A 25,605-nucleotide genomic window follows, 5' to 3' on the forward strand; every position below is an offset into this window, starting at 1 on the left:
GGTGTTGATGTGATGTTTTGAATGTAAAATTAATTTTTAGTATAATTTAAAAAATAAAAAATATGTGTTTAATTTGATACTCCCTCCGTCCCAGATATCATGACCACGTTGCAGCTTCTATCCGTCCCACATACCATGTCATTTTCTTTTTTTGGAAAATGATTACACACTTTAATCTCATTTTAAATTTTTTTAATTTTTTTTTTAATTTTAATTAAACTAATTAGTTATTTTAATCTTAATTTACAATTATTTATATTATCGGATAATTATTTTCACTAATACATTCTTAATTATCTACTAATTACACTTCTCCTAAAATACCATATCTACAGTATAACAGACACGATATTTGAAATGAAATAAAATATTTTTTAGAAAAAAATTAAATAAATAATATATTTAAAATCCAATCTCCAAACAAACATACAGTGTAAAAACTCAAAAGGCGTACATACAATGGAGGAATAGTGGAGTATTTTTCTTTAAAGTTTAAAATTGACTCTTAAAAGATTTTCAAAATAAGGGTTTGTTTAGATATGGATTTTTGGAAATTTTTTAAATTTGGGAAGTTTGGAAAAAATAAAAAATTAGTATTTTATTTGATATTTTATGAGATAAAAAATATATTTAATACTTCATCCGTCCAAAAGAGTTGTCTTGTTTTTTCATTTTTATCCGTCTCAAAACAATTGTCTTGTTTTCTTATTTAATAACCCACTTTATAACAAAATTATTCCTACTTTTCTAAATTATCCATAATTATTACTCTAATCTATTTTTTAAAATCTTTAAAAAAGCAAGAGCATTATAGTATTTTACATTCTACTTTATACCTACTTTCAATTAAATACTGTTATTTTTTAATTCCGGTGTCTAACTTCCAATAAGACATTTCTAATATTATTTTAAAAATAAATAATATCAAATGAACAAATATGTAGGGTAACACAGCGTAAATCATATTTCTTGAATCAATAAAAAACCGTGAAGAAAGCAAATAGAATTTATGTCGCATCAGGGAGCTTATTTAATTATTAATTATTACTATTATTATTATGATTATTAATGGAGACTTTTATGTTGACGTTGATTGGACAGAAAATAATTAAAAGAAATAGTTGTGAAAATCCGAGCAGCACTGTTATCCAGGAGCCCTTGGATCGAGATCCGACGGTTCTCTCTCTTCTACTAAATTTATCATATTTTACTAAATGAATTATATATATATTTTTAAAAAATACTCTGTTAAATACTTCCTCGGTCCTAGATACTGTGCCTGTTATACAGTAAATACGATATTTCAGAAAGGGTATAATTAGTAAATAATTAAGAATATATTAGTGAAAATAATTATTTTATAATATAAATAATTATAAATTAAGATTAAGATAACAAATTAGTTTAATTAAAATTAAAAAATTTAAAATGAGATTAAAGTGTGTAATTATTTTCCAAAAAATAAAAGTGACATGACATGTGGGACGGACTGAAACGGCAACGTGGACATGGTATATGGACGGAGAAAGTATTATTTTAATTCTAAATTTAAATTTAACTATTTTTTATTTTAATACCGTCCTATTAAAGTTTTATAATTTTTTAATTTATTATTCAAATATTTAATTTTTATGTATTTTTTAAAAAAATTGTACTAAAATATAGTTTTACAAGAATATCGTATATAATTTATAATTTTTTAAAAGTAAGTTAAAAAATATTTTTTAATAAATTTTTATTCTTTAAAATCCGTTTAATTAAATATTTATTCTTGTTGATCCATTATGTGCATTTTTTTTTATATTTTTAAATTTAAATACTTTATTTTATCAAATAAGAGAATTAAATTATTCTATATTCAATTCTTTTTTGTAGTTTTATTTTTTAATTCTCGTTTATCTGCAATTCAATTTTTTTGTACCAAACACTTCCTAAAAAACGACATTTAAAGAAACGGAGTGGGTCGTGAATTAGATCACCGCCACTAATTAATTAAATTATTTATTTGATTAAAATATTTATATTTAAATTAAAATGAAGATTAATAAACTTATACTATCAAATCAGTAACTAATCTAATCTCACAAAAATAGGTTCACAAACAACTCAAAGAAGAAACCAAGAAATTTATCAGGGTTAAAACGATTTAGGGTGTTTTTGTCTGGGAGTTTGGGGTTTAGGATTTTGAGGTTGAGATATGAATTGTAAAAATTTTGAATTTGAATGGTTGTATAATATGATATAAATAGGTGTTGATGTGATCTTTTGAATGTAAAATTAATTTTAATATAATAGAAAAATAAAAAATAGATATTTGATTTGATTTTTTTTTGAAAAAAAAATAGGATGAATAGTGTATCTGGGAAAAATTCCCCAAACAAATACATCCTAAAGGTGCGTTCTTTTATTAAATTTTCTCAAACTTTTACTATTCAATATTTTTCTAAAAAAAATATTAAATCAAATATCTATTTATCATTTTATTTATTATATTAAAAGTCAATTTTACATTCAAAATATCACATTAATATCTATTTATATCATATTATACAAGTATTCCAATTTCAATTTTTTTACTATTCAAATCCTAACAACAAAAAAAAAAAATAAATAAAATCCAAATCCCAAATAAAGTAACAAACACACCCTTAATGGAATGATTAAGAGAGTTGCAAATAAAGAAATTAATGCAAGTTGTTATAAACTCCAAAGATAAATGAAAAATGAACTTGATAAAATATTTTAGATATTCAGTTTTAAATTTAGTAGATTTATATTTAGATTTGATCTTATTCATATATTATATTAGTTAGATTTGAGTCTATCAAGTCTATTTTGTATTGCCTACATATAGGCTTTTTATTTTGATGATCAATAAGACAATCTCATTATTTTCCCCCAAAATTTCTAACATGGTATCAGAGCCTATCTTTCTCATGCGGTAGATATAGCCTACCAACCCGTGTTTCTTCGGGTACATTCAACCTGGATTGTATCCGAAAGTCTTGTGATTTTGAGAAGGTTTTGTGATTTTGAAATCATGCCTTTGCAAGTTGTCTTTTTGCAAATCTGTCCCGTCTCATCTCCGAGCTGCCATCTGTCCACTGCTTGTCTGTTGTCTGTGTACAATTTGAAATCTTCGCTGCTTGTCTGTTGTCTGCGAGCGATCTGAAACGATCTACCATATGTCTATTGTTTGTCTGTTGCTGCGTGCGATCTGCCATCTGTCGTTTTCAGCTTCAGTTGAGTCATGTATAAAGTTTTAGGCTCCGGTGGAGTCATCTCGTTTTTCGGCTCCGGTGAAGTCATCTCATTTTCGGCTCCGCTGAAGTCATCTCGTTTTCGCCTCCGGTGAAGTTATGTGATTTTTTGCTCCGGTGGAGTCATGTGGTTTTCGGCTCAAGTAGAGTTATCTCGTTGTCGGCTCCGGTGGAGTCATCTCGTTTTCGACGGCTCCGATGGAGTCATGTGGTTTTCGGATTCGGTGGAATCATGTCGTTTTTGGCTCCGGTGGAGAGTCATCTCATTTTTCGGCTCCAGTAGAGTCATCTCGTTTTTAGCTCCGGGGGAGTCATCTCGTTTTAGGCTCCGGTAGAATCATTTTATTTTCGGTTCCGGTGGAGAGTCATCTCGTTTTCCCTTCCGGTGGAGTTATGTGATTTTCAGCTCCGGTGGAGAGTCATCTCATTTTTTGCTCCGGTGGGTGAAAAGTCAACTACTAATTTTATTTATGTTTTCTTTTTGCGTTTATATTCAAATTTCTTATCAAACTCAAGTTGGTTTCTGTTATACCATTTGAGTTTGAGGGGGAATGTTGAAATATTTTAGATATTCAGTTTTAAATTTAGTAGATTTATATCTAGATTTGATCTTATTCATAGATTATATTACTTAGATTTGAGTCTATTGAGTCTATTTTGTATTGCCTATATATAGACTTCTTATTTTGATGATTAATAAGACAATCTCATTATTTTTCCCCAAAATTTATAACAGAGCTAATGTTGAAAACATTGTTGCTAATTGATTCATAGTCAAAGGGTCAGTTTTAATAAATGATATTTCATCCGTCTCATATCTATATATCAATTTGCTGTTTACACGAAATTTTAAAAATGTTAGTATTATATTAGGATAAAATGAAAGTAAAGTTAAAAAGACTAAATTAACCATATTAGTATTGTATGATATAAAAGTAATGATATTTGTGTAATATATTACAAATTAGAAGAATATTTATAATATTGGTTAGATAGGACGAAGGAAGTATAATAGTTACTAATAAAATAAATTAAAATTATAAATTTAATTTAATAATTTTTTATAAGAAATTTAATTTAAATAATAGTATATTAACTTAAAAATTTACTATACTTATTTAAGCTTCATGATCTATCGAATCAAATTCTTATTTGTACTTTATATCCATTATGTTGTGTTATATACTTTCTCCGTCTCGAAATTAAATATGCATTTGCGTTTGCACGTAATTTTAGAAATATTAGTATTATATTAGGATATAATAGGAATAAAATAGAAGTGACTAAAATACCCTTATTAGTATGTGTGATATAAAGATAATGATATTTGTATAATATATTATAAATTGTAAGGGTATTTGTAATGTTAGGTAGATAATACAATTACTAAAAAATAAATAAATACTTAAAATGAAAAAATAGATACTTTGTTATGGATCGAAAGAAGTATTGAATATCTATAATTAGTATTTCATCATTAGTACACTAATATTAAATAATTAGTATTTCATCCTAAGTTAGACAGTATATGTTCATATTATTGAGAAGTATATAATGTGTAGATTATATATTATGCTTTAGTGTATAATATGTTTACTATGTTTAAATTATTGTATTACATAGAGTTTATATAATCTGATATGCTCTCTCCATCTCAAATATATAGTCTTATTGTATTGAGTACGAGATTTAAGAAATATTGATATTATATTAGTAGTTAGTAAAAAGTAATAATAAATGACTTTTTTGCCTTTGCGAGTATATTAGTGTAAAAAGTAGTGGCAATTGTGTAATAATAATGAAAAAATATGGATAAAATTATGGTGATATGGTTATTTATGGAAATGAGACTATTGTTTTGAGACGGACAAAAATGATAAACAATGACTATTGTTTTGGGACGGAGGAAGTACTATTTAGGGTGTGTTTGTTTGGGGGTTTGGATTTTGAGTTGAGATTTGAATAGTAAAAATTTTGAATTTGAATAGTTGTATGATGTGATATAAATAGATGTTGATGTGATGTTTTGAATGTAAAATTGATTTTTAGTATAATATAAAAAATAAAAAATAGGTGTTTGATTTGATGTTTTTTGGAGGAAAAAATTGGATGAATAGTGTAAATCCAATCCAATCATCCAAACAAACACACCCTTATTGTATCAATATTTTGTATTTTAGTTATATATTGTATTATACTATATAATTTGTTTATTGTGTTAAAATTATAATATACTCTCTCCGTCATTCAAATTTATGCAAACTTTTTTTTTGGATTGTCATCGAAAAATATTCTTATTTTCTTTTTAAGTAAAAAATCATTCCATTTTTGTACTTTTTTTTACTATAAAAAGAAACATTAACAATTATTATTCACTTTTATTAAAACACGTGTCCGGTCAAATGGGATGTGTTTCCCCAAGGTGGTTTGGCACAATTTTACTGTCCAACTGTCCATATACTGCACAGTAAAATTGGCGCCAAACCTCTTTTTTTTTTTTTTAATTTAAAATTTTATTTAATATTTATTATAATATATATACAATATATATGTTACTTTGGTAGAAAATAAAATTTTTATAATACAAATAAATAAAAATTTAAATATATATATTGGGTATAATATAAATTCATAATCAAATCATATAATATAAATTTTATCAATTAAATTTAATACACATTTATATTATTTTATTCATTATCCATCAAATCAATATTAATAAAAAACTCCCCAAATCCCAATCAAACCCAAACACAAAAGAAACAACTAAATTCAAACTCATCACAAAATTCAAATAAAAACCAAGCCCAAATTCAACTTTCTTCAAACTCCCTTGAAGAAACACACACTTAAATGACGGAGGGAGTATTATATTATATATAAATTATAATCATATATCATTGGCTTTGAGACGGGCCTAAAATGGTGTGTTTACTTGTGAAATTTGTTTTTCTGTTTTACTATTTCAACTTTTTTTTTTTCAAAATATCAAATCAAACACTTATTTTTTATTTATTATACTATACAAAAATTAAATTTTACATTCAAAACATTACATCAATACATATTTATATCACATCAAACAACTATTTCAATTCAAAATTTTACTATTCAAAACCAAAACAAAAAACCAAAATCTCACAAGTAAACACACCCGCTGTTTATCAAAAAGTCAATTTTTATTTATATAAATATGTATTTATGTAATAGTTAAATTATAAAATTAATTTTTAATATAATATAAAAAAATAAAAGAATAAAAATTTAATTTAATATTTTTTTATAAAAAAATTGATGAATAAGATAATTTTAAGTAAAAATTTTCAAAAGAATACACTCTAAAAACTCTATTTATATATGCATTTATAAATATTTTGATGAGTAAATTTTTTAAAAATAAAATTATAAAATATTCGTTATAAATATTAAATAAAGTATCCAGTTTTTTAAATTCTAGAAAAAAAAAATTACTACCTCCGTCCCACGTACCGTGTCTGCTACACTGTAGACACGGTATTTTAGAAAGGGTATAATTAGTAGATAATTAAGAATATATTAGTGAAAATAATTATTCTATAATATAAATAATTATAAATTAAAATTAAAATAATTAATTAGTTTAATTAATTTTTTTAAAAATAAATTTAAAAAATTTAAAATGAGATTAAAATATGTAATTATTTTTTAAAAAATGACATAATATATGAGACAGATAGAAACGACAAGATAGATATGATACATACAACAAAGTGACTATATAAATCCTACAAGGAAAACACCAAAAATTTAAAATTCAATGATAAAAATTATAGATAAATAAATAAAATTGTCGTTTCCTCAACCTATGAACAGATTGATTGGACTGACGTAACTAATATGAGCTTATTACTTATTAGTATTATTTGTGCGGTGTGTATAAAAATAAATAAATAAATAAACAGCTTAATGTGAAAGTGACAGGCTGGCTGTAACCTGGCGATGATTGCGTCACCTGGGGGTGACTGACAGACGCACAGTCACAGAATCAGGCAGTATTATTGTATTGGGGAGCGTACTCTGGGGGATTTTTTCATATATTCTATTATTAAAATATTAATATTAATATTAATAAAATAATAATAATAATGTATTTATTCTGGGAAAGGTAAGATGGAAAGAAAAGATCTTTTGCTTGCGCAGACTGACTGATGACTGACTGACTGACTGACCCTAATAACAATTACCCATAAAAAAATAAAATAATAATTAATTAAATAATCCAATAAAATAATAAAATAAAATAAAATAAATTGATCTGAGGCAGCAAACTCTCACAACTTACAGTTAAGATTTTGAGAACAACACTTTTGATTGGGCCTTTGCTTTCAAGTTTCAACATTATCTCTACATTTGGGGATGCGTTTTTTTGTTTTTTGAAAACTTTGTAATAAATATTCTCTTTCTAATGTTAATATTTATTTTTTATATGTAAATTAAATAATATTAATATTTTAATAGTAATAAATATATGTATAATAATGTAAAAATTAAAGTGTTTTTACTTTGATATAAATTTATAATAAAATGAAGATAACATTATATGTGTTGATGTAATTTTTCAACAAAAATAAAGTAAAATTCAAAGATATAGAAAATATCCTTAAACTTGATTAATTAGTGCCTGAGATTAGGAATCTCTAAACACTGTATGGTACAGAAAATAAACTGGAAAATAAAAGACTGAAATTTAAAGTGGTGATCCCCAAATCTGACTTTGCTTTGTTGAAGTTGATTGAAGATGCCTTGCCAAATGATGATCCAAACCCTTAAATATTCTCTGGGAAACTGTACTGAAAACCGTCGCCCGAACGGTTACAACGTCTCCTTTCCAACCGTCTTCCAACTCTTCTCCTGCTGACACGTGTCCTCAGCAGACCAAAGTTGTCACTATATTTCACTCTTTGAGCCGACCATAGACCTTCCGCCCTTTTGGCCCGACTGCCAATTTACAACCGTATTGGTCCGACTGCCAATCCTCCCGACTTGCAAACCATCTGACTTGCTTAGTTCAGCTACAGACCTCCCGACTAACAGACCATCCGACTTGTTGGTCCCGCCGCAGAGTTCCGACCTGAGGACCTCCCGACCTGTCCGACCTGAGGACTTTTCAACCTGCGGACTTTCCGACCTGAGGACCTCCCGACCTGCGGACTTCCCGTCCTGATGACTTTCCGTCTTGAGGACCTCCCGACCTGAGGACCTTCCGACCTGAGGTCTTTCCGTCCTGAGGACTTTCCGTCTTGAGGACTTTCCGTCTTGAGGACCTCCCGACCTGAGGACCTTCCGACCTGAGGTCTTTCCGACCTGAGGACCTCCCGACTTGAGGACCTTCTGACCTGAGGTCTTTCCGACCTGTATTTTCCTTAGAAATAAACCTATTATCCTTGAGTTCCCCACAGTGTCCTTCAGCCAGTTCAATCAACTCTATTGCCAGGCCCATTTTTCTTTTACCTTGGGCTTTTTAACCTAATTCTAAATTTCATACGTAACAATATGCATTTGTAATAAAATATTAATAGTTAACTGTAGAATTCACAGTTTTTAATAAATGTAAATTTTTAAAATGAACTGATCAAATATGGAAACAGGATGGAAGGAGTATTATTTAGCATACATATATTTTTAAAAATAATACTCTTTTAGTCTCAATTTATTACATATATACTCCTTTCGTTCCATATTTATATATTTATTTATTTTTTATATGAAATTTTAGAAATATTAGTATTATATTGGGATAAAGTAAAAATAAATATAAAAAGACTAAATTAATCCTATTAGTATTGTATGATATAAAAATAATAATATTTGTATAATATATTGTAAATTGGAATAATATTTATAATGTTAGATTGATAGTACAATTACTAAAAAAGTAAATGGATACTTTATTATGTGACGGATCAAAATAAAAAAAATGTATAGATTATTAAAGGTCAGTGGGAATATTATTTTTAGTAGATAAAAAATAATACTCCTGTCTTCTGCCTCAATGTATATATTTCATATTTCTTTATTTTATCATCGCATCATTATTTTTACGAAAAAAAATAATGATAAAAGTATTCTTACACTAATTTTGACTATCTAATACTCCCTCTGTCCATTTACAAGGGTTACATTTACTTTTGGCGCGGTGTTTAAGAAATAATAATATTTTAATTATAGTGAGTAATTAAAAGTTGTGTAATGACATTTGTACCTTTATTTTTTTTTGTGTAAAAGTAATGATATGACGTAAAGTAAGAGTATTTGTGGAAAAAAGTAGGGTATTTAATGAAATATAAACTTTGTAATTAGACGTTCCAAAATAGAAATATGTAAACTTTGTAAGCGGGGAGAGAGAGAGAGAGAGTACAATTTAAATATTAATCTTTCTTAAACTTTTTAAACATACTTAACACAAAGGGAATAGTATTTATTTATCAAGTTCTCCCTTAAAATTACAATGAAAATAAATATTTTTCTGTAAAAATAAAAAGTATTTAAATATGATTTATTTATACTACAATTAGAAAGATATACTTATGAATACGACCAACAATAGTTTTAGTATGTTAGGGATTTTAATTTTAAATAGTAAAATTTTAATAGTTATTTATGTAATATAAATAAACAATATTTTTAATATAAAATTAATTTTTAATATAATATAAAAAATATATATTTAATTTAATATTCTTAAGATGCAAAATTTGAAGAAAAGTAAAATTCCCTCCAAGTTTATTTGAATGCAATCTTTAGGCCTTCTATTCATGTTTTTATACCACCATATTTTTTAATTTCTATGTTATAGAATAATTTAGTACAATATTAATATTATGATATTTTTCCATTAACCCCTAACAAGCACACCCTACAATAACATCAGAATTTTCATTTTCATTTATTCAATTAAATAACAACCAATGTAGAATTTTTCTGTACATGAAAAGTGAAACCAAATGAAATATTTACAGAAGATGAAACCAAATCAAAGCAACAACAAAAAAATGAGCAGCTACCCGAAAGGCTTCAATCTGTCACACAAAAAGATTTCATTTCTACTACAAAATCTATATCTATATCTATATTGCTTTATGGCTCTCTATAAGAACAAGGAACTAAAGAATTAATGTAAAATTTAACAACTGAAACTGCCATAAATGGAACAATCAATTCCACAAAAATGGTAGAATGCAATATAATAATGTGGTTTGAAGCAGCAAAGGTATCATGGACATGGAGGTTGGTATTACCTTGTAAAGCTTGCAATGTGCTGAGTTCTTATGCTCCACTTGTCCGGCATTTGAAACTTCGGTTTTATCCCGACTACTTCTGGTCGATACATTTACAGGGGATGAACCTATAAAGAGATATACAAACCATATCAGTGTATCGAAAAACTAGATACTATGCACTACAAACCATATATTTCCCCGTCTTCTTTTTTTTTTTTATATATATATATTTTTATGCACATATTTTTATGCACAAAAAATATGTAAAAACACTCTTAATACGTATAATTCATCTAAAATTTTATCACTTCATTGATATGCTCGTATATTTTTCAAAATATTTTTACTTTATATTAGGATAAACTGATAAAATACTCTTTCCGTCCCAACTCAATGTATTTGTTTTTAACTATTTTTGTTATTCACACTCAAAAGTATCTATTTTCTATTAATTCATATACACATATCAAAATATCTTTAACTTAAAAAAAATATTCATTTATTATCTACCTACAAGGACAAAAATATCAAAACTATTTTTATGTATTTTCACCTACCAATAAATACTACTTATTTTTTAATTCACTAAAAAAATATATTTATTGGAATAAAGGGAGTACTATATTTCTCTATTCAGGTCAAATGAGCATATATTTGGGTCTACAGAGAGGGTATGTCTTCACAAAAGAACATTTCATTGTGTTCTTCACAAACATTATCCCAAATATATTGCATATTGAAGAAGAAATGAAGATACTGTTATCGGAATAATCCTCTGACCTAAAAGTTTAAACTATTAAAAAGATAGATCATTAACTATTTTTCTAACATATGGGAGTCCCCAACAAGATCTGAATTATCTATGACAAAATAGAGCAGAAGCAGTGAAGCTTACAGTCATAATTGGTCCATCCAATCCTCTGGCCATCCAAATCGTACACGACTATCTTGTCTTTGAGGATGAGATCTTCAGTTGATGAGCAATGAAACAGGAAAAAGATGATATGTATCAAAAACAACACCTGAGAGGTCTAATCTTATATTTCTAGCCATACAAAAATATGTTGTTCGGAAAAACAGAGATAAATGACAGAAATGCACAAAGAAAGATATAGTAGTAGTACCAAAATACCAAGAAATCAGCTATCATTATGATATATATATATATCAACAAGACCAGTTTGATATAATTAGTACATTGTTAGCTCTTCGATACAAGATTTGGCTTTAAGTTACTCAGTCTAGTTTACTTCTTTAGCTCTTTTATCATTCAACGATTAAAAGTTGAGGAAAGATGATGCTCTTCATACATACCTCCTAAAATCGTAATCCCTTGACCCTCAATTTTCTGAATGGCAATGCACCACATGGCAGCGTCACCCTGTGCATGCAAACCAATGCCAAGGAATTAATTCTTAAGTACTCGTGAAGATATATAAGAGAAGGATAACTGATAGTAGCATAACAATGGCTCATTAATCATGATTTCACCTCACTAACATCACTATTCAGAATACATAAGAAAGAATATTGTTTTGTGATGGAAGTCTTGATCATAATTATTATAATCATGGTCCTATTTTTCTGAAATGCATTCGACAGAATGAAATATCAGTGAAACAGCATATATGACCGATCACAGATAAATATCAAATAAGAAGCATAAGAGAGTTTCAATTAAGATAAAGTTCTCAGCTCCACATTCACCTGCTTGAATTTTAACATACTGTTAAGAAAAAATGAGTATTTATCATAAATAATAAGGTCTCTATTTCAAATATATCAGAAGATGACTTACAACAGAATCCTGCTGCAAAAGATAATCTTCTGGCCGTAAGATCATCGCTGCACCACCAGCAAAGTTTAAACTAACTGGAGGAAACTTCTCAGAGATACTGTGAAGAAAATATAAACAAACTAAGAATGACTATTTGACGAGAGAAATGGCTGGAGAAGAATAGTTGGACATATGAAAAACCTGGCGGTAGTGAGATAGCACTGGCTACCATTTGATCGGAGCGGGCGAACATATTGTGAAACGCTTCGAGTAATCTGCAGAGAGAAGAAACACGACCTTTTTGGCATCAGGATAATATGAAATCCAACTGGAAAATGAACCCAATGATATGCATAATCAGTATTGAAATAAATTAAGAACATTTTTCTGTAACGTACTGCGGTCACAAAGGGATCATAAGTTTCTTCTGCAAGGTATGCCAGCGTTGTCCCTGAATCAATTATAGTTCCTCCATTCTCCGACTCTGAAAACACTGACCGATCAATGTTTAATGTTTGCCCATTTACTGCTATGCTTTGAAGATTTACATTGTAATGCGTCCTAAAAATTATGACAATAGAGTCAATACATCAAGTTGTGCTATATGACCATTATCAAGAGGATGCATACAATGAAAAAACAAGATTTATAAACGTCTCTAACCAATCACTTCCAGTTCTTCAAAAGCTCACAGTGTTATTCTCCAAAACATTCTCGAAAGCTACTGTCAACATATTCAATATATGGAATCTCCTTCCATCGTTATAATGACTACATTGAGTATGAAACTTGACTAGGAAGTACCTCAAAATAGCCAATAAAATATGCTGAACATAGACTCACTTGAATTAACATATTGTGATTCTTTCTAAACCATTAGAACTCCAGTCATCACATAAAAGATTATGTTAAAAACTAATGCCGGTATTTTATTTCCATGGGTTTAGCCACTTCGCTTTCACAGAAAAGCAGTGCCGAGGGCCGAGGAATTGCTTAACTATCCTATGATAATGATTATGCCCTTCAGTCGAAAGAAACTAACAAGAGAACAGAGGAAATATACTTCTAAATAACCTTAATCATTGAAAAGAACAATTGTGAAGAATTACAGCTCTATCAAAGTGAAATGTGAAGAAATCCACTCTACTAATTGGAAATCAGTCATGCATTTCCACTAATTTAATTGTTGGATTCAACCGGGAAAGCAATCCATGGCTGGCTAAAATTTACTATAGAAAAAGCCAAATATGTCGGTTCAGCTTAACCCCTCTGATTTTGCAATGACAATATATTTAGAATATTCAAGGAAAAAAAAAGGCACAAAATAAAAAATAAAGAAAAACAACAAATTCTAGGTTGAATAATGTAAACTCAAATTCAATTCAGTTCAAACACTTGCTAGGAAACAGAGAAGTCAAGTTCATGTTTGCTTTTTGGAAGGTAAATCAACTTGAAGTGCCAATGGAACCAATCACCCAAGAAAGCAACAAGAATTTCATATTCCTTTGAAAATTTATATTATGCACTCGTCAAATAATAGGACTGAAAAACAAGCCAGGAACATAAACATGAGAGCATATTCTAAATCTATCACCAAACAAGCCAAGCAGAATTCTTCATTTCTTTGAGAAATAAGAGAGCATACGATTCAAGATCATATCCACTCAAATGCAGGTGATTCAATTCATTATATTCATCAACCAGTAAGGGTAAAAGAAGACAGCCATTAGATTCCCATGACCTGATATGAAAATCAAATCAAGTATAGTCAATTTTGCATTATGTAAAGAAGCATGAAATGGTGTACAGAATCGCTGAAAGTTGTGAATTGGGGAAAACACATACTCTAATGGAACAAGTGGAGTGTAAACAATATTTGGCTCCACGATCTGACCAAGCACCAATATACCACCACCATTTTCTCCTTTCAAGCAATGAGAAAATGCATTTGGTGTGATTCCTTGTGCAGAAAGTTGTGAAATCACAGATAATCCTTGCTGTCCAAAACCAAATATACCATCAATTGCCCTATCTGGTTTGGTAAGGTCACCAGACACTACCGTGCTACACCTGTATCATGACGAAAAAAGTGTTAATCAATATAATCATAAAAAACACTAATGCCTGATAATTTAATATAGATGCATGACCACCCACCCAAAGACAACAGGGGCTGAAGAATTTGAAGTCACTGAACTGTCAACTGCTGTGTTGAAATGAAAGGAGTCCGATATGTAATACCCTGATGCAGCACTGCCGTCACCATACTTGAACATGTATCCGCATTGGTTATAATCATTACATCCAGAATCAGAAGATTGTGCTCCCAAAGAGCACCTGTCATCAGAACACGAGATTGCCTTTGCTGTCGATGAGGCTGAAGGATCAAAAAATTCCAGTTTTATCTGTTGAAAAACACATAACAAGACAGAATTCAACAAATCATATCATATGTAGGCTTGAAACCAACCTTCAAAGTGTATACAAGTGAGATTTGCAAGAAGTACAAGAATGCTATACTTGGAGCCCACTGGATTTAGGACAACCCGAGCAGTGATTACAGTTCACCCATAGCATATCACTCCCAGTATCTATCTGTACATAAAATTCTTTCGACGGATTCCCCAATTTGACTCTTGTAAAATACAACCTGTGGAATAAGATTCACCAGCCAAAATAAATATGACCCAATTAACACAAACCTCCAAACACTTGCATCAATGGACATATATCCAGAGAAAATTGAAAATGCATGTACGGAACAGCCAAGAACCATCAATAATCGGATATGTAGGAAGAAATTTATACAAATTAAAAAGGAAATTACACTACAACACTCACCAAAACCTAATTCCAAGCCTGAAAGCAATCTACAAACAAATTAATTTCTTAATGCATATAAGTTCAAACAAATCACATTTGTAGCTCAAATTATCCGTTTCCAAATCCAATTCCAATAGAGAAAAGGGCAAAACAGAGAACACACAGATCTTCCTCAAATTAGACGCGAAAAGCTCAATACAATAACGATTACGCTTCAAAGACACGTACCCAACGCGAAAAGGATCAAAAGTGCCTTCGACGGGGAAATCAGTAACCCCGCGCTGCTGTAAAACTCTACGGTGCCTAAGTCGATCTCGGTGTCTGAGTTGAGTTACGCCAAGTCGGGCGTTGGCGTGAGCCGTTCTTTCCAGAGTGAGCATCAGACCGTTGGCTTCGCCGCCATCGACCAACGACGTCAAAAGCAGCGCCAAAAGAGAGAGCAGAACGATCTTTTCCGGCGGCATTTGTGTTCTCACTGTAATTGGTTGGTTGCCTTTCAGCTTTCTTCTACTCTAAGCAATGAAACCACAGAGTTTCAGATCAGAGATGTACGCACGTATGTATATATATATATTAGTGATCGAGTTGTCAATTTTTTATCCAAGAATTGAAATTTATCGTACGGACGCTCATGCACACATAATAATACTCTCTCCGTAGTTAAAATTAGTGTAACGAATTTTTTTTGTCTATCGTTTTGTTTTTTTTGTTTTTTTGTTTTTGTTTTTTTAAATAAAAGATGTGATGTAAAGTCAGTGCATTTGTGAGAAAAAAAATGAGATATTTAATTAAATATTTATTTTATAATTGGACGTCTCAAAATAAAAATATGTATATTTTATAATCGGACGGAGAAAGTATAAATTACGTACAAATACGAAACTTTATAAAGAATAAAAAAAAAACTCATTTAACAGAATATCTAATTTTTTTTTTAAAAAAAAATAGATAAAAATAATTTTTTTTAAATAATAAAAAGTAATCTCTTTTTATAAAAAAATAGTATAATTATATATAAAATAGAAAATAAACATTTTGAATAATAAATAATATAACATACTCTTTTCGTTCTACATAAATTGTTTATATTTTTATTTCTGTTCATCCCATATAATTTATTTTTTTTATTTTTAAAAATATAATTATATATATTTTAATTTTTATAATTTATAATTTTCTTAATTTTAATTAAATTATTTTTAATAGATGGGGAGAGAGATAGTGTGTGCATATCATAATATTTTTAACAATTGCGTGTGTGTTATAACAATTGGTAAAAATAATTACTCAATCTAATCTCATATAATTTGTTCATATTTTCTATTTTCGTTGGTGTTACAAAATTTTATCTTTTTTTTCTAAAATTATAATTATACACTTTAATCGTATTTAAATTTGATAATTTATGATTATCTTAATTTTAATTAAATTATTTAATTATATTAATTTTAATTTATAATTATTTTTATTATATAATAATTATTTTTACTAATACAATTTTTAATTACTTACTAATTATTTTTTATCTAAACTTCCGTAGGTACAGAAATAAGCCCAAATTATTTAGGATGGATGGGGTATGATGATGTTTATGTTTTTTTGGTTGAACTCTTACTTTAAAAGATGATGTTCTATCCGTTCGGAATGAAAATATATATTTGAGTTTTCATCGTAAATTAAAAAATAATACTTTATATTTATTAATTAATAAAAATATGTAAGATGATTTTAATATTTTATCATTTGTCCTCTATGTATATATATAATAATGTATTTATAATTCATATAAAAATTAAATGTATTTTAATATTAGTATTAAAAATGTGTAAAATGGTTTTAATTTATCACTGATGTGATATTTTATGAGTGAAAATAGTTTATTTTTATTGAAAACTGTGCCGAATGAATATTTGGTGGTTTTAGTTTAAAATGGTAAAAGAACATATTTCATGGTTCGCCTAGTATGATTTACCTTTTCGAGCTTAATTTGTAGATTATTAAGTTTGATCGGAAATTTACTCGGAGCACAATCATCGAATAACGGGTGCGAACGCACACCCGTTATTATTATTTTTAATTCTTATTAACAATCCAAAATATAAAATACTTTTAGGGTGTGTTTGTTCGGGAGTTTGGATTTTGAGTTGAGATTTGAATAATAAAAATTTTGAATTTGAATGGTTGTATGATGTGATATAAATAGGTGTTGATGTGATGTTTTGAATGTAAAATTAATTTTTAGTATAATATAAAAAATGAAAAATAGGTATTTGATTTAATATTTTTGGGAGAAAAAATAGGATGAATAGTGGAAATCCTCACAAATCCTTCAAACAAACACACCCTTAAAATATATCTAAATAAAAGAAATAGTTATCTAAATTAAGATAATTTAATTGTTTATAATATGTTTAGAGTGGTTAACAAGCATAATCGAATGGTTATTAATGTAGAGAGAAATGTAATACAATTAAAGGCTTTAACACGAGAATGATTATGATGCTTATTTGAAAAATTCAGCACCTGACTGATTTCTAAATCAACATTCATAATATACATATATACAACGCATGTTCTTATTATACATAATACATGTTGTATGTAATAGAGACTTGTGTTGTTTATTTATAATTACATGTGTGTTGTATAAGAATATGTCATTTGCTAAAATCAATTGTTTCGTGTATTGTATGTATAACATATGTTATTAGTCCATGTGTTGTATTTGTATTATATTAACATACCCAATGTGTTGTATGTAATAATACTGTGCTTCCAGACAACACACGATATGCTTTTTGTTAAAAAATTATTATATCGCGAGAATGTCAAACAATTATCGAAAAATAAAATTCGATATCACAACAATTTTATCGAAATAAATTCGATAATTACAATAACTTTATCGAAATAAATCCGATAATCAGTTTTATTGAAATAAATTCAATAATCACAATAATTTATCGAAATAAATTCGATAATCACGTCGAGTCGAGGTAAAACATCTTTCTGTAAAAACGAATATGCCCCGGTAGTGCCTCCAGTTGGTGGCGCAATGTTCCTAAAGATAGAACGACGTTCGTCTCCGAATTAAGTGGCACCCCAATATTTCGAAGCTGCAATGAACTAAAATAAGGGGACTAGTCCTGTGTTTGGAGACTTAATATTTAAGAAAGAGTTGCTGGATTTGTGCCGAACAACTTATTGAAAACTTCACTGGAAAAGCTCTAAGAGAGGACGAGAGGGAGATGATTCCATTGGTGTGTCCTCAAAGAATGGTGGGAGAGAGCCTTTTATAGGCATCTCCACCTTGGGGTTTAAATGCCGAGCCAAAACTGTTGGCTCTTAATGGCTTGTAATCGTTGGTCATAATCCCGATAACGTCCAGTCATAAACACTAAATTTGATTTTAATTATAAATATAGTTTTTGAATTTCAAATAATAATTTATCATATATGCATGTAATGACAATTTTTTGATCCGAACATGTGGTATGCGTGTCTGTAGCTTACCGATATTTATATGTCTAACCACACTATCAATAACCAACACTTTTTATCACAATGCATGTATTAAGAAACACCAATAATGATAATTACCTTATATATCTCATATAACAACTAACAGTACAATTTATAATTTTAAGTTTGATTCCTATAGAAAATTTATATAGAAATAAAAATAGTGATAATAACCTTATATACCTTGTATAACAACTAATATACAATTTTATCATTTTAAGTTAGCTTTCTATAAGAATATAGTATTATTTAAAAAAATGTATTGATTACTGTATTGATTTAACCTAATCAGTACGTATTTATAAAAAAATATAGCACATATTAATATAATATATGACATATACTCCTTTCGTTCTGGTCAGATGACCTATTTAGTTAGAAGTAAGGTATTTTAGATAGTTTAATTTAATAGTTTAATTATAATAGTTATAAGATTATTTTATTATTTTTTATATGAGTAGTGTTGTTATTATTTTTAAAATAAAAATTAATATATATGATTAAAATAAATTTGAAATAGGTATTTAAATATTTTTAAACACTATATCTTTGTAAAATATATATAATATGTATATCAATTTTTTTAGAATAAAATTTTATATAATACAAATAAATACAAATATATATTTATTTATTTATAATTAACAAAACTAATTTTATAAAAAAATAAAGTTTTAAATATAGATAAAAATATTTATTTATTAATGATGAAGATAGAAATATACAGGTTTTGAATGAGTCTCATGTGTCAGATGTTTGAAATTTAATTAAATTAATTTATATTTGTTAAGTATGTTTAAAATTGTTAAATTTATCAAAAATAAAAAGAAGTTATCTTATATGAAACGGACTAAAAAGAAAAATGGGTACTCTGTGGTGGGATGGAACCAATATTTTCATAGCACATTATATAATTACGTTACATGCAATACAATATACTATGATTTTAGTACAATAAATATATTATATTGCACAAGATAATATATAATCAACACAACAAATATTAATACTCCCTCCGTCCCATATCTATCTATCCGTTTATTTTTTGCATGGAGTTTTAGTATTGTATGATATAAATATAATGAAATTTGTGTAATATATTGTAAATTCGAAGAGTATTTGTAATATTAGTAGATAATACAGTTACTTAAAAAAAAGAAAATTGATATTTTATTACGATAAGATGAACCAAAATGAAAAAAATGAATAGTTTGTTAATAGAGGAAGAGAGTATAATATAGTCAATTAATGTTAATAATAATTTTTCATAACTAACACATTTAATATTTTGATATTAGGTATGGAAATTATTATAAACATTAATTGAATATATTTACTAAAAATGAATAGTAACATGTACTTGCCAAAAATTGCAAATCAATCAAATTAATTATATTGTAAATTTTTAGTATAAATAACACCTACACAAACAACATAAAAACACACACACACATATATTTGTCAAATATCTATCATGAAGAACTTTCTTTCTTTTGCAATTATTTATATGATAGTTTTATCGATGTTCGTCGTCGATGTAACTGAAGCTAAAAGTATTACGGCATGTGAGATCATATGCACTGTTAGGTGCCGGTTTATATGGGGGGATAAGAGAAATAAAAAATGTTACAACAAGTGTTTCGTGCCTTGCAGAAAAGAAGAAAATGTCCAAAGCTTACCGAAAACAGTAAATTTTCGGACTGGGGAAGGAATTTAGTATTCACTGTAAGTACAAATTGATGTTATTGTGAATTTATATCTTCCATCGTTGGGCTTTATTGAACAAATATCATAAATAGAGATACAATTTAATTATAAGCAAAATTTAAAATTTCAAACGATATTGTAATTTTTTCTTTTTTGTTTTGTGTAAATATCTTCGTCTATGAGTGATAACAAGTTAAATTTAATGTATTGACAGGTAGAAGAATGGATGAAGCAATTGCTACTACAAACATGGGGATGAAGATATAAATTGTAGTAATAGAAATTCGCTACAATAAGTACACATACACAACCAAATATGAGATTATGGATTTGTTCTTTTACGTGTTTCCAAGTACAATTCTTTGTTATTTACTAATATTTATCCGCTAAATTTATTCTTTTTTTTTTTCTGTTAATTAAATTTAATTTATTATTAATTTTGGATTAGTAAAAAATTCAATGTTTAATTATTATTATCTATTTAATATTTATTTATTATAATTATCACTGTTTTTAATACATTATTATTTTTATTTATATACAAATTAAAATTTTAAAAATACAATCAACTATTTTTTTTTTTACTTTTTCTTATTTTTTCAAAAAAAAAAAAGATTCATTTTTTTTTTTAAAAAAAAAGCTTCTGCATTGAATCCATTAAGACTATTTTTTTTAACCGATAGAGCGAATATTTTATTTTATTTTATTTTTATATAAAATATTGTATTAAAAAATTATTTAAATTAAAAGAACAAAATAAATGTCCAAAAAAAAAAAACTATTATATGCAAATTGAAAAATAGAATTTTTATATTTACTATTTATATAGGCATGTCTTATTAAACAGAATTTTATATTAAATTTAAAAATAAATAAATGTAATGATTTCTAGAAAAAAATATATTATGTCAACCCATGAAAATTGATATTTAATAATAAAATATATAAAAAAAAAATAAATATAAAATCTTAATATAAGAAGTACATTATTTATATTAATATAATTTAAAAATTTATGGAGACTTCTTTTTTAAAAGTCCTATAAAAAAAAACCAAGGATAATTCTAGGTGTGTGAGTGAGTATATATATATATATATTTTATTAGTTTTGGTTTTTAGGATAAAATTGAAATTATCTTAGAGTAATTTTAGTTCCTTTAACTATAATAGAGAGTGGAGATTAAAAAAAAAGTACTTAAATGGAGAATAGAGATAGGTGAAAAGCGATTTGGTTAGTATGATGATTGGGTGTTGATTTGACTTAACCAACAAATATTTATTAATAAAGTAGAATATAATAATATCATATATAATAAATATTTTAATAACAAATTATAGAATTACATGTGACAAAATATAATTATGAAAGAAAGTAAAATGTATTAATATAATATATTATTTTTGTCCAGCAAGAAGGTTGTTATCGTTTTTTTGCGTGTTGATATTTGAATATTAATTATTATATCAATATACAGTAGAAATCAAGAGAAAAAAGCAAAAATACGTTTATTAGTCTCTTATAATACAAATACAATGATATTTGTCGACTAAATTATTCAAATATAAAGATATTTTTTATGTTAAGTATAATGATGCAAAAACCAAATGACAACCTTCTTGGGAGACGGAGGGAGTATAACAAATTATTAACATTAATTGAATATATTTATTAAAAATGAGTAGTAATATGTACTTGCCAAAAATTCCAAATTAATCATGTTAGCTATAAATATATCTTTCGTATTATTTATTTTAGTTTAGCTCCGAGCCCACTAGTATATATATTCTTGTACTCTTATTTTCGTAATAGTACAATTTCATAATTTTTCCACAAATTTTAATATGGTATCAGAGCCCGATTTCTCAAATCTGAATCCTTAGCCGCCGCCGCCGCCGTTGTTTACCGTCCACTGCTGCGCTCCGGTTGATACCACCCCCACCATCGGAACTGCCATTGTCCGGTGACCCAGCCCACCAAATATCATCGCCAACGGCGGTGCGTCGATCTCACACGTGCCGCCGATGCAAATCAGCGGCGTTGGACCATTCCGACGCCGCTGTCTTTGAGCCGCATGTGGCGGCGCGTTTGCCCGTCTCCGGCCGCCATTTTTCTTGATTCACTATGATATTTGAGGTGTTTCCCATGTTCTCTTTATGAGTGGGTGCCGTTATTATGTTATATTCATAGATGATTATCTCAATTTTACATGGATATATGTTTTGAAATACTGCTAAAAATTATCTCAAATATACATCCAATTTCCTCAAATGATTAGAAAATGCCTAAGTATGCATGATAAGATGAGCGAGGATTCAGCCAGCTGTGGCAAACGACGTCAAATCCACCAACCCAGTGTCGTTGAGATGCCCTAATATAACTATTCAAATTCAAATTTTATACTATTCAAAACTCAAACCTAAATTCAAACCCACAACCAAACTAACTTAAAAACACCAATAATGATAATTACCTTATATGTCTATAACACCAAATTTAATGTTTGATTCCTATAGAATATTTATATAGAAATAAAAATAGTGATAATATAATGTTTGATTCCTATAGAATATTTATATAAAAATAAAAATAGTGATAATGACCTTATATACTTCATATAACAACCTATAGAACATTTATATAGAAATAAACATAGTGATAATGACCTTATATACCTCATAGAACAACCTATAGAACATTTATATAGAAATAAATATAGTGATAATGACCATATATACCTCATATAACAACTAAGAGTACAATTTTATCGTTTTAAATTAGCTTTCTATAATAATATAATATTATTGAAAAATATGTTTTGATTACCGTATTGATTTGACCTAATCAACAAATATTTATAAAAAATATAACATATTTTAATATAATATATAACACTTATTTTGATACCGCATTATATAATACATACAATAAAATATATTTTGATTTCAGTACAATAAACATATTATATCGCACAAAAGATAATATATAATCCACACAACATATATTAATATAATATACTCAATTAATATTAATAATAATTTTCTATACCTAACACATTTAAGATTTTAATATAGGTATATAAAATTATTATTTAACATTAAATGAGTATACTTATTTAAAATGAATAGTAATATGTACTTGCCAAACATTGTAAATCAATCAAATTAACATTGTAATTTTTTAGTATAAAAATACACCTAAATGTTGACATATTAAACACTACAGAAACCAAATAAAAAACACACATATATTTTTGCAAATATCTATCATGACAAAATTTATTTATTATGCAATTTTTTATATGATAATTTTATCGGTGTTCGTTGTCGATGAGACTGAAGCTAAAAGTCGTACTGCATGTCTGTTTATATGCGATTGGAAGTGCTTTTTTAAATTTGGGGTTGCGAGAAGCAAATGTTACTTCAATTGCTGGGAGCATTGCAGGCGCGGAGGAAAGGTCCAAAATTTACCGAAAACAGTAAATATTCTCATTAGAGAAGGAGTTTAGAATTCTCTGTAAGTATGAATGGATATTGTTGTGAATTTGTATCTCCGATTGTTGGGTTTTATTGAACAAATCTTATAAACAGAAATACGATTTAAAATTCAAAATTTCAACCAATACTGTAGTATTATTATTATTATTTTTGTTTTTTGTGTAAATATCTTCATCTATTAGTTGTAACAAATTAAATTTAATGTATTGACAGGTAGAAGAATACATCAAGCAATATGACGATGAAGATATAAATTGCAGTTAATAGAAAATTGTTTCAATAAGTACACAAGCACAATTGATGTTGGATTAATACCAAATATGAGATTATGGATTTGTTCTTTATGTGTTTTCAAGTACAATTTTTTACTATATAATATTTCTTCCGATAATTTTGTTCTTATTTTTTTTGTTTATTAATTTTAACTTATTAATAATTTTGGTAAAGTAAAAAAAAATAATTAATGTTTAGTTATTATCTTCAATTTAATATTAATTTATTATAACTGTCACTATTTTTATTACATTATTATTTTTTATTTAATATACAAATTAAATTTTTAAAAAACTAAACTCAACTATTTTATTTTATTTTTTTAACTTATCTAACTTTTTCAAAACAAACTATTCATTTCTTATTTTAATACTCGCATTGGATCCAATAAGACTAATTTTATTTTTTTTATTTTACTGATAGATGGAGTATTTTATTTAATCTTATTCTTATATAAAATATTATATTAAATAATTATTTTAACTAAAAAACAAATAAATGTAAAAAAAAATACTATTGTATGCAAATTGAAAAAAGAAATGTTATATTTACTAATTATATGGGCACGTTTTATTAAACAAAAGTTTATATTAAATTTAAAAATAAATAAATGTAATGATTTCTAGAAGTAAAAAAAATTATGCCAAATCATGAAAGTTGGTATTTAACAATAAAATAATAAAAATAAATATACGATCTTAATATAAGAGGACATTATTTATATTCATATAATTTATGAGTTAAAAACACAATAATATAGTAGAAATAGCTAAGAAGAAGATGGAGACTTCTTTCCCAAAAGCCCAAAAACGAAGGATAATTCATGCGCGTGAGTGAGTTTTTTTTTTGTAAATATCTTATTTTAATTTTAGTACTTTAATTATAATTGAGAGTGGAGATGAAAAAAGCAAAATAAATTACTTAGAGGAGAATAGACTTTGGTGAAAAATTATTTGGTTACGATGCTGATTGAGTGTATTTTTGACTCAATCAATAAATATTTATAAATGAAGTAGAATATATTAATATAATATAATATATATATTAATAAAAAAATATATAATGAAATGTAGCAAAATATAATTATAATTTCAACCTAGGGGTGTGTTTGTTTGAAGGATTTTGGTGGATTTCCACTATTCATCCAATTTTTTTCCCCCAAAAACATCAAATCAAATACCTATTTTTCATTTTTTATATTATACTAAAAATCAATTTTACATTCAAAACATCACATCAAACCCTATTTATATCACATCATACAACTATTCAAATTCAAAATTTTTACTATTCAAATCCCAACTCAAAATCCAAACCCCCAAACAAACACACCCCTAATGTATTGTGACCAATTAGTAAATGTTTATAAAGAAAGTAACATGTATTAATATAATATATAACAAAATTTTTATATCAAATTATATAATTAGATGTAGCAAAATATAATTTTGATTTTAACGTAATATATTCTGATTTTTAGCAATATAAT

At 27.0% G+C, this 25,605-nt stretch overlaps 1 protein-coding gene across 1 annotated transcript; it reads right to left on the minus strand.

Moving 5' to 3' along the window:
- Positions 1-10,260: 10,260 nt before the first annotated feature.
- Positions 10,261-15,670, minus strand: LOC127266719 (aspartic proteinase 36-like). The gene is made up of 10 exons (XM_051297077.1): positions 15,348-15,670; positions 14,817-14,946; positions 14,454-14,701; positions 14,142-14,366; positions 12,695-12,857; positions 12,498-12,571; positions 12,318-12,414; positions 11,834-11,900; positions 11,415-11,486; positions 10,261-10,644 (listed from the first exon to the last, which is right to left on the minus strand). Exons 1-10 carry the CDS (start codon positions 15,581-15,583, stop codon positions 10,454-10,456), a joined length of 1,503 nt encoding a protein of 500 aa, XP_051153034.1. The 5' UTR covers positions 15,584-15,670; the 3' UTR covers positions 10,261-10,453.
- Between the last annotated feature and the right edge of the window lie 9,935 nt (positions 15,671-25,605).

Source organism: Andrographis paniculata, unplaced genomic scaffold (genome assembly GCF_009805555.1).
Source record: "Andrographis paniculata isolate CXL003 unplaced genomic scaffold, ASM980555v1 Contig77END, whole genome shotgun sequence".
Taxonomy (NCBI): domain Eukaryota; kingdom Viridiplantae; phylum Streptophyta; class Magnoliopsida; order Lamiales; family Acanthaceae; genus Andrographis; species Andrographis paniculata.

Excerpts from the sequence above, each read along its gene's own strand:
- LOC127266719 (XM_051297077.1), bottom strand. The coding sequence starts at position 15,583 with ATGCCGCCGGAAAAGATCGTTCTGCTCTCTCTTTTGGCGCTGCTTTTG. Across the intron at positions 12,572-12,694 it reads ATGATCCCTTTGTGACCGCA|ATTACTCGAAGCGTTTCACA; the intron begins GTACGTTACAGA and ends TTCTCTCTGCAG. Across the intron at positions 10,645-11,414 it reads TGGATGGACCAATTATGACT|GTTCATCCCCTGTAAATGTA; the intron begins GTAAGCTTCACT and ends ATCTCTTTATAG.